The sequence below is a fragment of the Abrus precatorius genome, unplaced genomic scaffold (assembly GCF_003935025.1).
Source record: "Abrus precatorius isolate BTA unplaced genomic scaffold, Abrus_2018 Scaffold6, whole genome shotgun sequence".
NCBI classification, from domain to species: domain Eukaryota; kingdom Viridiplantae; phylum Streptophyta; class Magnoliopsida; order Fabales; family Fabaceae; genus Abrus; species Abrus precatorius.
In genome coordinates, this window is record NW_020874406.1 from 23,135,608 (window position 1) to 23,150,760 (window position 15,153).

The 15,153-nt window shown below is 28.0% G+C and overlaps 1 protein-coding gene across 1 annotated transcript; it reads left to right on the forward strand.

The window, feature by feature from the left end:
* Positions 1–9,651: 9,651 nt before the first annotated feature.
* Positions 9,652–13,122, forward strand: LOC113869620 (cyclin-D1-1). Its single transcript, XM_027506046.1, has 6 exons — positions 9,652–9,998; positions 10,228–10,314; positions 11,123–11,224; positions 11,427–11,628; positions 11,790–11,920; positions 12,001–13,122. The coding sequence occupies exons 1-6, from the start codon at positions 9,741–9,743 to the stop codon at positions 12,238–12,240; spliced, it is 1,020 nt and encodes a 339-aa protein (XP_027361847.1). The 5' UTR covers positions 9,652–9,740; the 3' UTR covers positions 12,241–13,122.
* Positions 13,123–15,153: the final 2,031 nt, after the last annotated feature.

Sequence of the window (15,153 nt, forward strand, 5' to 3'; positions counted from 1 at the left end):
TGATTATTTTCTCAAGAAGCCCATTAAATAGCAATTGAATGTGGTCATATTGAACAATTTTCTTAGGCATGTACAGTTTTCGTAGGTAGACAAAAATGAAGCACCAAGGATTGTTTCACTGATGGCAGCACAATTATTTGCACACACACATAATTTAATCAACATGAAAATGATAAGGATATTGATGATTCCACCACATGTCTTTCTCAGTGCTCCCAATAACCGCCATCTTGACTTCAATCTTTGCCAGCATTATAGCCTACCCCTTTTGATCACATGCTCATTCCCAGCTACATCTAACTCTATATATAGCTATCTACTCTTCAAATCTCTGTGTCTGTCCATTCGCACATGGCTTCAATTTTCCATTTTCTCATCATAAATACACTCTCACAACATTTTATCACATAACAGCCATGCATCTCTGTCGGCTGATACCATACGAACTCTCATACAATCTTTTGCTCCCTACCAAACACTATCCTGGTCCATGTCTCATGTCTTGCTTGAATTAATAATGAACCCCCCTTTATCTTGATTTGATTTATCAAACATTAGGCAAGTAATAATTCTTTTCATGCATTATCTCAACCTGCCATCATCTTAGGAAACCTAAACACATACATCAAAATGAATAGAAAACTTGGACAGTTAACCTTTTCGCATGTTAAACAGCGACAAGCATACGTGACACCATATATACACGCAAATTATGCAGCTTTGTGGGGGCGTTCGGGCTATTATTCATGTATTGAGGGATATATATGTATTTCAGTTAGGTGGAGTTTTCCATCAATCTTTATATATGTGTGTTTTATTGGGTTGAATTATATTGTTGCAAATTATGGGTCAATGGTGGAGATTAAGAATCCCAGAAAATAGGGAGCCCACTTGAGCTTTGTTTTGTAGTACTAGTAGACAATTCCATGTACCTTTCTGCAAAACCTCAACCTTCAACTCAAATTTCAGATGATGCAAAGTTTGAATTGATTAACTAAGTTTCCCTTTTCCGTCCAGGTTGGTTATGCTATGTGACATATCATACATTATTAAACTTGTACCATAAACCATTGTTAAATTACTTCAACTTCATTTAGTTCACTTTAATGGGAAGTTAAGGGAAAGGATTCTAACCATGGCAATTTGACTAGTTAGTCTATTGCAGTGCATACTGCGGATCTTCTTAAATTGTGTCATATATTTCTTTCCTTTTTTGTGTAAAAAAAATCGAATGTACGGGATCGATTCATTGATTTGTGTTCAATGAGTATATATTCACTGTGCCAATGTCCACAAAAGAGAAAATATATATATTGATTGAAGACGACATTCAGAAAATATGTAGTACATATTGAATGCAATTATATTTTGGGAAATGTTTATTTATTTTTTGAAAAACTATCTTAAAAAATTATTAAAAAAAGCAATTATTTTTTAAAATAAACTGAATTAAACACAATTTTTCTCAACATGTTTTATGTATATACAATATTTTTTCTTGAAATATTTGGTTTAATTTGCACTTTTTAGGCTTGTGCGTGGTGGATCCTAGCTTTGAGATTAATAGTTGATCCATGCCAGTTGTACCCCATAAATGGAAGAAAATATAGAAACAAAAATAATGACCAAGTTAATTTCTACAAAGTGTCATTAAAATATAAAAAATAGAAGGATAGAGCTGGTGTTTACTTTTAGTGGATAAGAGTCTGAGACCTATAGGTGCATCAATCTACAGCGTAAATTAAGCATTTAGGTTGAATTTGTGTATCTTGCATCTTTGAAAGGGGGAAAAAGGTTCATATATCTCAAGACAAGATACAACATTCTTATAATTAATCGAAACAACAATCAAATGGCCAAACCTTAATCATGCTAAAGAAAATCATAATGTGAGTTTGACATTCAATAGCCTAGCAATGTCTAAAACACTTAGCATTAGATTTGTAATAATACAGAATTAAACCCCACTAACTCATCAGCATCAAAATTAAAATTAGAAGCGATAGATAAAGAGAGTGTCTCAATCTAACGTCGCCGACCGTAAGTTTAAAGTATATAATGGGTCCTTGTATGGATATTTTTTCAAGCCTTTTAGATAGGAACTAATACCAAAATCCCAAAGCACATTTACCAGACTCAACTGCATTCATCTCAAAATCTCACTCAATTTAAGATTTCATTTTCTTAGTTTTCTCTTAATCCACCATTAAAAGATGTTGATACCATCCTTCAAGATACTAAAAAAATTAAAATAATAAGATTTTATTGAAAATAAATAAAATTCGAAAAATAAAAAATAGAGGAAAGAAAACAGCATTGAAAATGATGTTCCCACTTAGCAATTTCAAGTAATCGGCAGGCTTAGCTAGAAGCTGTCTTCTGAGAAAACATTTATTTTTTTATATTTAAATTTTTTCAAATTTTTGAATTATATTGTTATTCATAATATGTCGCAAATTAATTGAATAGCTCATTTCATAAACTCTATCCAAAAAGAGACTGCAATGCTGCTATGTCGGAAAAATAAAGAAAAATCCATAAGATTTTCTTGATGAAAAGCACTGTATATACAAGAAAAATAAAGAGACCTTGCAACTTTTCTTTTTTAGAATATTATAAACCTTTTCAATATATAGCTCGTGAATATTGGCATTGATAACCATAAATAAATAAATGGTAAAAGAAATTAAGGTAAAGGAAAAAAGATAAAGATAAATGCACGACATCACCTTGATGAAAATTATTATATATTCACAAGAAAGGCTATTCATTTTCTATTTATTATGTTTCTCCAATCAAATCAGGCTAACTTCTAATGATGAATATTGAGAAAATTGTATTGAGTAAAAATCATGACAATGTTTTAATCTAAATGGGGTAAATTGTATCAGACTATAGCACAGAGATTTAATTAATTATCAATAACATGCACGCTCTTTTTTCATATTTACAAATCATATAACAGTTTCTCTCAATTAATATAGATAATAAAAATTCATGTTAATGATATAATATTCATATGATGAACCAGAAGTATGTATAAATTTATTTTATCAACAAAATCATTTATTAGGGTGATATATAACATTATTAACGTAAACCTACAATTATAATATCAATGATTTAATTTTTATGAGATAAAAATCCATTAAATCAATGAAAACAAAATTAATGACTATATTTTTCATTGAAAACACACTTAAGCGTATTCACTGTTATAAAAATGATTCATAAAGTTTTTTACAAAGATTTATTATTTTATTTTCACTTTTACCCTATAATAAGTATATTTTCATTTTCATCTCAACTATTTTCAGAATAGATTATATGTCTACATATATAGAGAAAGAGAAATGAATTTAATCAAATAAAAATATTTAATTATTATAATAAAATAAAAATAATAAATACAAATGATATAATGACCAAATTTTCTTATACTTCCATCATGAACCACAAACTTAATATAATTTTTAATAAGATAACAAGACTCACTTAGCATAAAGCAATAATGATGATATGCATGTTTTATTTGTCACCATTAGAAGTGTTCAGGTTGGATGACAAAAAAAATATTACTTTATATGATTAAAATATAATAAGTTGAGTTAGGTCAAATTTCGTAATATATCATTTTACCTAACCCAATTCAATTGTAAAGAAATTGCTTCAAGTCAAGAAATAAGGTCTATAAAATAATGCAATCTATAATATTACATAGTTATCTAATTAAATTAAAAATCTTTTAATATTTATATAAAAATTGTAATTTATACTCAAATAATAAAATATTTATAAAAATCACTTAATATACATCAAAATATTAAAATATAAGTATTGTAAATATTTTAATTATATATATAATAAAATTAAGTGAAGTTTATTGAATTGTAAAGATAATGAGTATCGAAAACCAAAACTGATCAGGTCTAACTTTAAGACTCAATTATCTAACTCTGTTAATTTTAATTTGAGTTAAATTGAGTTGAATTTATTTAACTCATGAATATTTTATAATTTGAGGTTTAGTTTGAAGAAACATTTTAATAAATATTTATGAGTAAAAAACAAGTAATAAATGAGTTAATTCATTTCATTATTTTTATAATTTTTCATTTAAATTTTATAAAACTTTAGTAGATAATTTATTTTTCACTTATAAGAGGATTCAAAAATTTTAATTTGATAAAAATAAAACTATCTTCTAGTAATCAAACACCTTTAATGTTTTACCTATTTTTTAATAAGTATACATTATGAATTTTCTAAAGATAATGAATAGGTTATCAAACGACAAAATTATAATAAATAAAATAAATTTATTAAGTTATTTTTAATAACAATAAATTATAGATTTTTAAATAAGTTTTAAATTTATGTCACTATTTAATAGGTTTTTTTTAAATGGTCCCACAAAAACGGTTTTCCGAATTCCGATGCATTGAGACAACAGTACAGTAGAGATTTTGTCAATCATTATTCAGCCTTGTGACTCTACAATACATGCATAATTCCGCTGCAAAGCCCAAAAACGATTTTGTCAATTCAAGGAAACGACCATGCGCATTTTTAATCAAGGTTTTTAATTAATCAATAAACAAAACAAAATTCAATTTTAACTTGTAACTCACTAAAATCTTATACTAATTAATTTCATATTAATATATATTTAAAAAATAATTAATTTTAGTATTCATATGATAAAAATATTTAAATATTAAAGTTATTGCTATAATTATTTTACAATAATTAATCCTAAAATAATATTTAAAATACTATAATAACTAATTAATATATTTTCAATAAATAAAAAATATTAAAAAATATTGTTTTCTAATATTTTAAAACAATAAATAATTTAAAACAAATAAAAAACTCAATATATATATATGGTTGATGGAATAATAAAAGCTAAATATATGAATAATTATTCTCTTTTATTTTTTCAAAATGGAAATTAAACCATTTCAAAAAAATAAAAAAAAATAACCTAAACTTTGTATTATACAGTAAAATGATTTCAAACAACAGATTTGTAATGCAAAAAAAATAAATTTACGATGTATATTTTGTTTTAAAATTTATATGTATGAAAAAATGGTGTTCAAAAAGATTATATTTTAACACCTAGAGTTATTTTGAGATTATTTTCTTGTTTACAGGATAAGAGTAAAAAGGTATTTTGAAATGAAAAGAAAAGGCATTTTTCAGTGGTCAAAATAACTATATTTTTCAATTTAACATTTTCAAAATAAGTTAACATCTACGTAGGACTCATCTAATATCAAGTTTTATTTAATCACTTAACGTGGAGATTTATCATTTGTTTGATTCTTAGTTTTGTTAATCAAACTCAATTTCACAATTAAGATTTTATAAAGTACAAAATACTCATGAAGCAAAATAATTTTAATTGAACTAAATTTTTTTTATTAACAATACACAAAGATCCTTAGAAAATGTTTATGTAAGACGTAAAAATAATTTCATGATATTTTAGACAAGAAAATAGATTTTAATTTATAAGTTTTTTCTTCTTTTGTAAACAAGTATTTTAAACTTAAGTTTATTTCAATTTATTCTTTAACATTGTTTTTTCATTTTTAAATCTTTTTCGGTGAGACTTTTTTTACTGTACATATAGTTTCAATTTTAATATTTATTATTTAAAAAAATTATGAATTTCAACGATAATACCGCAGAAGATTTTTTCCTACTTACCATCTTCACTTCAGTTTAATAATAACTTTGTTATCGCTCAAAATCTAACACTTTATCAACACATCAAAGTAGAATATCTATGTAATTTGACATTATTATTACAAAATTAGTTGTTAGTTATTAATTTTTTGGATACTAAAAGAAAATTGTTCACCATTTAAGTTAGATTAATTTTTTCTTTGCTAAATTATTAATTGCTAACTATTAGCAACTAATGAAATAGCATTAAAGATTTGTCAATTTAAAGATTAATTTTAGGAATTTATTTAAAGACGGATATTAACGTTCAAAATAAATTTATTTTAGAAATAAATGTATTTCATACTATAGATTTTTAAAAATATTGAACACAATTTTATCATTATTTAATAATATATCTATATTATAATTTATTCAAATTTAAAATACATATAAAAAATATTATTAATCAAATATTTTGTATAAACATGACAATTTTTTCTTTTTCTGAAACTTCAAATTTCGTCCCCACTATGAAATGAATAACCACGTGACATCACGTGGTGGAATGGACACCATGCTGTTGTCTTTATTATTTGTAATAATTAAATTAATGTATGATAGTATAAGTTTTACTAGTGTTTTTAATTATAATTAACATTTGATCTAAACTATATATATATATATATATATATATATATATATATATATGTGTGTGTGAAGTTAATGTGAAATATTAAAATGATTTTTTAATTTAAAAATAATATAAAATATTTATAATATTGCATGTATATTATATTTTATTGAATATTCTATTTAACTTTGATTTAAAAAGGGACGGCGTATTTGAAAAAAATTAAATGTTCGTTATAACAGAATACGTGTAGATATATCATAAATATTTTATTTTTTTCAATTTTTTGAGTAAACAAATACTTAATTTTTAAGTTTATCTTCTTAAAGAACATTTTTAAACATCGCTTAAAAAATGAATGCTATCATAAAATTGTAATTATTTAATTTTTTTTGTATTTATACATAATTAGTTGTTTTTAATGAATAATTATTAATTTATTTTAAAAATCAGTACCTTAAAAATATGCTCTAATATTCCCACTAGACACAAGTTAAAATGTTTCCTGTACCGTTCTTTTTTTTTAAAAAATATTCTTAAATATTTAATTTGAAATTTAAAAAAAATGTAAATTTATTCTTTAAATCTTATCAAACGACACCTTTTATGACATCAATAATTTCCTCTAAAATACGATTGAAATATAATGCGTTAACTAAGTATCTGTTCTTTAAAAATTTATTATTTTTTTAAATATATTCTCTTGTTTTAAAATTTTTTAAATGAGTCTCTTGTCATATATTTTTGGTTTAATTATTTTTAAATATTTAAATGTTTATATTTTAATATATGTGTAATTTCAAATTTTTTTAGTTTTAATTTCTTATATTTTATAATTATTTATATCAAGTATCTTACTAAAAACAATTATCCAATAATTAACAAAATATACAATGGAGGTGTGATGCATTATTAATTTGCAAAAATTAATAAAAAATATATAAAATATTTAAATTTAAATAATAATAAAGTGTACATATATAAAAATTATCAACCAAAAATTATTTAAAAATAAATAAATTATAAACTAAAAAATTACAAAGTTTTAAGAATAAACAACTTAATTTATCTAAAATTAATATTTTAGAAAAAACTAAAAATAATTATTACAATAAAGTTTAAAATTTAAATATGTTTTAAATCCTTGTATTTTTATGATATTATAATTTTGATCTCTATTGTTTTTTTTTAATTGTAGTCCTTAATCTTCTAAAGTTAATACTTTTCTCCCTCTCAATAACACGATTCAACATAAAATGACACATATAAAAATGGCACATTTCTAATTAATGAGTAAATTAATTAATTTTGAAAAAAATAATTAAAATTAAAATATTATAAAAAATATTAAAAAATATTTAAAACAAACTTTAGAGTTTAAATATAACTAGATTTTCTACTACTCTCTTAAAAGTTAACATCTTTTCTCTATGACATAATTTGGGATATGAATTTTTCTTATTGTAGTAGAAATTAAGTAGTTAAGCTTAAATTTATTTAAATAAAAATAAAAAAAAATAATAAATTTAAGTAGAATTTTGTAAATTTATTTAAGTTAATTTAATTAGCTTAAGTGAATTTTATATTTTGAATAATTGATGAGTAGAGATAAAAATAGGTTAGGTCTTCAGGCCTATGACCTAACCTTTTCAAAGCTTGGTCTGACCTATTCTAATTAATTAATAGGTTTAATTTAAATTTTTTAAAAACTTAATTAATTAAATAGACTAAGTTTAAACTTAATAAAAATTTTATTAAACCTATTAGCATAGTCTATTTAAAATTCATAAATTTTATAATAATATATTAAATAATTTTATATAAAAATTTATAATATAATAATTATTATTTGTGTATTTTAAATTTTTGTTTATTGTATTTACTAATTTTAGGTCTAAAATTTATTTAATTATATTATATTTGTTAATTTAATGTATAAGAGTTTATATTACTAAATTTACTTGATTTATAAATTGATGTTTATTTTATTATTTTTTTATAAAAATATATAATTTTATTATATATATTTAAGGTATTAAATTATTTATTTAATAGTTTATTTAGATATAAGTTATATGACTTATAAAAAGACATACCTATTTAAATAGTTTAATAATCTATTTATAAAAAAACTTAAGAATATATTAAGTGTCTTAATACAAATAAGTTGTTAAAAAAATTAATGGAATAAATTAAACTTTAAAAAATATCAAGTCAGATCTATTTATGTAAAGTCAGACTTATTTTATTTATATCTCTTCTGAGACACATTTTTTCATTTAGAAAAATTAAAAACTTTTTTGTGCAGCAAACAAAAACAAGAGCTTTTTCATTGTCTTTCTTTTTTGGTTTGTCTATTTTAGTTCACCCCAAGCACGTATATGGCATAGAACCTGAAAATTTGTTATTGAAGAGATAAGCTTCTCATAAAAAGAAAGACAAGTGAACAAGAAAATACCAGATTTAGTAGTGGACAAATTTTATGAAACATAAAAATTGAAAAATATATTTAAATAAATTTACAAAATTTCATGTTTATGTAATATTCACTTAAGTGAATTTAAATTAGACTAATTTCTACTACAAGAGAGGATTATATCACACAATTTGACTTAATCTATTTCTTTTATTATTTTTGAACGGTAACTGATTTATCTCATTTTTTAAATTAATTAATTTGTTTTTCTTTCTCACGTCCATTTAACATCCTTTAGTGAAATGTAAAATTATTAGGGTCAGTTTTGTACTGGTATGCTCGACTAAATAATTCAAAATTTATTAATTTATTTTATATAAAAGAAGAGACGAGATTTGGTTGAAGGCCTGTACTAATGTAGTTTGTATGTACTATCTAGAACTCTATTATTTATTGTATTTTATATATAATATATGTCAAACCAGTACAAAAAATAAAAATAAAAATAAATGCTAAACCCTTGTGCAAACGCGCTTAAACATTTCAGGCCAAAATTGGAAAATTCACACCTAAGTTTTGTCTAACACAAAACTCCATACTCCTAACCTATTTGAAAATGGAAAAATTTAGATTAACTTCCTTGTACCTTTGTTATTAAATTTACAACACATATAAAAACCTTTTTAAAATATTGTCATATATTTTTAATAGAAATTATTCAGTGTTTAATTGGTTTAATTTTATTTTTCAAGTGTGTTTCTCATAAGTTAACGAGATACACTTTTTAATCAAATAAACCAAAGTTTTATCTGATGAAAATACAAATGACCCAGCAATCGCATATTTATATTCAAACAAAGGGATGAAGAGCCTACTTCTATCTTTCATCAACAACTATTCTCTCTCCCTCGCCACTCTCACTGCAACTCACCGTTCCGGCGACTTTTCCGATCGCTTTCCGGTGACTCTCATCCCGAGCCATGGCAACAGAATGAGCCGCCGCCGATCGCCATGTCGGTATCCTTCTCCAACTGCTTCCCCGACTCCTTCCTTCTCTGCGGCGAGGACACCTCCGGAATATTGTCCTCCGGCGATTCGCCGGAATGTTCCTCTGACCTCGATTCCTCGCCGCCGTCGGAGGAGGAGTCTATAGCCGGATTCATCGAAGACGAGCGAAACTTCGTTCCCGGATTTGATTACCTCACAAGGTTCCAGTCTCGCTCGCTCGACGCCACCGCCAGAGAAGAATCCGTTGCATGGATTCTCAAGGTAACTCTTAAATCTCCGGCACTAACCGTTTTTTTCATAATCACTCATAATCGGACACTCTGTTACATTCATATTACCATTTTGCCACGCGTGAGCAATACCCAACAGGACGGTGCTAAAATGCGCTGGTCGTAACCTTCTCTCACAAAAACTGTTCAGCTTATAGATCTTTTTTGTTTTTTATTCTTCTGGTTTTTCATGGGAATCTGTTATAATCCGCTGGTTACAGGTGCAGGCTTATTACGCTTTTCAACCGCTCACGGCTTATCTTTCCGTCAATTACATGGATCGGTTCTTGAACTCTCGGCCGTTGCCGGTGAGTTCTGTGAAGTTCGATTTGAGAAAATATAAGTTAAAATTAATAGAAAATAGATAATTGGAAACCTAGAAGGTGAATTTGAGAAACTGAATGATTGTTATTAGTGTCACACAAGCGCGTGTGAGAAGAAAATTCTATGCAGTAATTATGTATGACTTTTCTAATGTGAAGCCAAAATGTCCACGGTGCATTATTACATTAAAATCATTTTTTAATAATTTTGTAATTTAAATGCCATTTAAATATGTATATTCGTACAGCGTCGTATCCATATACAGTACGGACATTTGACTACTTTTTTTGGTTAAGTTGTTAGTTACGTTACGTACGAATACTATACGTGACTATTATGTGCAATAAATTTAATTCCTTTAGAATCTGTTATACTAATATATAATGCGCCACAATGTTTGGTTGTGTAAGTGAAAGTAGTATATTTATATTATACTTTTATATTTTTCTAACATTTTTTATTATTTATTGAAAATTATTAAATATCATAAGATCATGTAAAATTGACTAATAATTAATTTTATGAGTTGTAATAAATTTTAACCAGTAATAATAGTGACAATGATAACAAAATATAATGTGATGTTTTTCCATCTTGCCTTTGCTTAGTTCTCTTTCTAACTACGTGCAATGCACGTGGTAATAAGTCCCGGAAAGTTTGATTGTCAGTAGTGTACTAGTGATAAAGATGATAATTACCTTTTTTAACTTACTGTTTGATATATATAAACTAGTTTGATACTTTGATTATTATGTACTTCTTACTTTTTGATGTGTATAAATATGTTCACAGCAAACAAATAATGGGTGGCCACTGCAACTTCTATCAGTCGCGTGCTTGTCTTTAGCGGCAAAGATGGAGGAACCTCTAGTTCCGTCTCTATTGGACCTTCAGGTACATGTCCTACATGTGTGTCACGTCCATAATTGAGTGCAACATGTAATCAAACGATATCAAAGGCACATTCTTGATGAAGTTTCATATTAATAAAAAATAAATAATGGATATATTGATTAAATCCTATGCTAACTCAGTTTGTCGTTAGTTATGTACGTTTGACAGTGCTTCATTCGCAATCGTAATTTAATGTATACAGGTAGAAGGTGCCAAATACATATTTGAGCCCAGAACAATTAGAAGGATGGAGCTACTTGTCCTGGGCGTCTTGGATTGGAGACTAAGATCAGTCACGCCATTTAGCTTCCTCGGTTTCTTTGCGTGCAAGTTAGATTCAACAGGAACTTTTACTGGGTTCCTCATTTCACGGGCTACACAAATTATCTTATCTAATATCCAAGGTATACTCTTGTCTTCTGTGGGCATTTTGAAGTCGCCATATGGTTAAGTGGGAGAACAGATATTAATTCGTATAAGTCGCATTAAAAAGATACTGGAAAGTAGTGAAGTTATGCAATATGTGTTTTTAACTTTTTTCCTGTCAATTTTTTCCGTCTCTCAGAGGCCAGTTTTGTTGCGTATTGGCCATCATGCATTGCTGCCGCGGCCATTCTCCATGCAGCTAACGAAATTCCTAATTGGTCTCTCGTTAAGCCTGAGCATGCCGAGGCGTGGTGCGACGGGCTAAGAAAAGTAAGCATGTTCAAAGTGTTGCTATATGTTTTTAAGTGAAAACATCAGGTTGCCAAAATACATCTATCTGATTATTGCAGGACAAAATTACGGGGTGCTACCAATTAATGCAAGAACTTGTGATTGACCACAACCAGAGGAAACTCCCTAAAGTGTTACCACAGCTGCGAGTGACAACTCGTCCCCTTATGAGGTCACGTGTCTCGTCATTCTCAACTTCCTCTTCTTCTTCGTCTTCTTCTTCTCCCCCTGTTTCTTGTAAAAGGAGGAAATTAAATAACTGTTTGTGGGTAGATGATGACAATGGAAACTCCCTGTGAAGAGCAAAAAGATCAGTAATAAAGGGGCACAAAAGAAAGGAATAAGGTGGTGGTCCAAGTTGTGCAGAAACCTCAACATTTTTTAGAGGGTTTTTGAGTTTAAAATTGGCAAGTGTCATGGTGTACATTATAATATATACTATATTTTATGAGAGTCGTGAGCTTTTGTTATTGTTATTATGATTTTGTTGGTGGGTATTGCCATTCATCAATGGCTTTGCACATTCCCTATGGAGGGGGATTTTGCAACATAAATATGTTGTTGTGGGAAAGAGAGAGAAAGAGAGGGATGCATTTAATGTGGTTTTGTCGTGTAAGTGTGGAAGAAAAAAGTGGGGAATTTGGAATTCAAAGATGCGCTGGTTATAGGTGAAAGGGAAGAAGATGGTGGGGCAGTGCTTAAGAGCTTGGACAAAAAAAAGAAGCAGAGTCGCAGAGCAGATATCAATTGGGTCAGGCAAACCTTAGGATATTGAACTCATTGAACTCTGTGAGCTGTTTCTTATAATATGATCTCTAAGTCAAGCTTCTCATCTTGGCCAGCATCTTCTCGCCTTCAGCTTTCACGTTACTTTGATGGTTTGATGGGATACACAAGAGTACAAAAAGGAAATAGCAACAAGTTGAAGCTGGCTACATTTTGTGACTTTTTTCCAATGATACGCGTGAAGACGCCTCTGGTGCGTGTCTTGCACGTGGGTCTGTGTGATTTCTCTGTTGTAGTTGTGGCGGGAATTTTCTCTTACTTTCGTTTTTGGCCTAGAGCTTTGGCCTAACTATACAGGACACATTGTTTGGTGTCCACGCGTGATGGAAACACGTGTCTATAGTTTTAATTTTTCTGGATTTTTTCATTTGTTTTCAAGTGAGGAGAACTCTCTTTTTATAGTTAAGAAATGGAAGAAGAGGTCTTTGGGGCCTCTTCATGCGTGCTTTGTATTGAATTCATTAATAATAACACTATTTATATTATAAGTTCTTCCATCCACATTTTATTTTCTTTCGTTTTATGTCTAGGAAACTTCATTAACTCTTAGAATGAATCATACGATGTGGAGTGTGACTCAAAATCTTATATAAGATTCAAATGCTTAAATACAATTTAAATTGTCCGGTTCACTTATGAGCTTAATCCACCCAAGAACATGACACATGATTCACCAATAGACACCAGATTCGCCATTTGTTCTTATTACTGAATGAAAAGAAACTTTAAGACCCTCTCTGGAATCTAGTGAGGCATCACTCTGAAGTAGATGCACTACTTGGCCCCGCTAGCAATAAAGACGGTTCAATCAGTGACTACGACTCCTCATTTAACCAGTGCCTGCTCGTGACCATCTCCAGGCTGTTCTATCATGGTATTATTATACATATCAGCCACTAGCCCTCTGAATTTTCAGACAGTCCTTGCCTCACATTCATGTATTCATTCACTCGGACATAGATGTTCATGTGAGGATCATTTAATTTGGGCACCTAAATATCTCAATTTTTACATCAAATACCTCTTGGCCAATAAATTGTTTCATAAAGAAGTGGAAGAAGGGTGGTGGCAACTACCAAAAGAGCTAGTTTTTTTAACCAACAGGCAAACTCCTTTATTACTTTGAAGATTATATCAGTATTAATTACTAGCACATATTGAAGCTTACAAATTGAAAGCACAAAAAATAAAACCAATCAATAAATAAAAGCAATAGATCTTAAAAAAGCTACTTTAGTACATAATTTCTTCTCTACTACTAAAAGGCCCGACTCAGAGAGAGCTTGTCATTTAGCCCCATATCCCCGACATAAGGTATATTATTTTTGCATGCAGTAACGCTTGCACACAGACCACCATGGCTTTATTCCCATGTCTTCGCAGAAAAAGTAACCATGCATGTTAGGCATTTGTCTCGCAATCTTATCACTTCCTTTGCATGACACCCATATGGCCACTCATTGGATAAACATCCTATTCTCTCCATCTCATCCATGCACTTCTGTCTATACCCATGTTCATCAAACGATGCCACTGCACAGATGGACCATAGTGAAGAAAAATATGGCAACGTAGTGACAATATAAGCTCAGTACCTATTTCTCTCATTTCTCTTGGATGCTTGCTTTGTATAATTGATTATTGCATGGATCAAGGACCAGCAATTGGACCACCATATTGATTTATTAAATTGCATACAGCAGGAATTTTCCTTTTCACCTGAATTATTTTTTGCCTTTTATGAATCAGATGGAAATTCATCCTTGAACTAAAATATCTGGTTCATCCTCATTGAGAGAAGAGGCATGGTCTTTTTCTTACATAGTTCATGCTATACTATTCCTGCTTTATGAATGGTTTCAGGAAAATTCCACCAATGTGGATCCCCCATTCAACCGTCTTATGTTCCACCTGTCAAATTATTAAGATGTGCCAATTTATTAAAAGTAGCGGCAGTTTGCTTAACCAATTAACGCAATATTGCAATGGGTCAACTTGGTGGGAGCCATAAAAATTTGGATTAAGTGCTAATTAATTAGATCAACCATCTTCCCCACTGAATGATTATTAAGATCGAAAAATTGCAGGGCAGCTGGTAAATTATGACAGAAATGGATTATCTTTACGCTAAAGTTTTATATTTATATTTCTCTTTATAGTCAAACAAAAGAAACACTTTTAACATAACTTATTATATTCATTACAGATAAAATCATATCCTAAGTACTTTTAATATTGTTCTCCAATTAAAATTAAATTCTCATTTTAATAATTTGCATAATGAACATTGGGTATATCAACATTAAAGGTTGACACACTGTCTCGCAAAAGCTTTAATACTACAGCTAAACTTTATTCATACATTAACAAGATCTTTTCTTGCAAAAGCTTTGCTATATTTTCTTTATTTATTTATCCTTTTAATA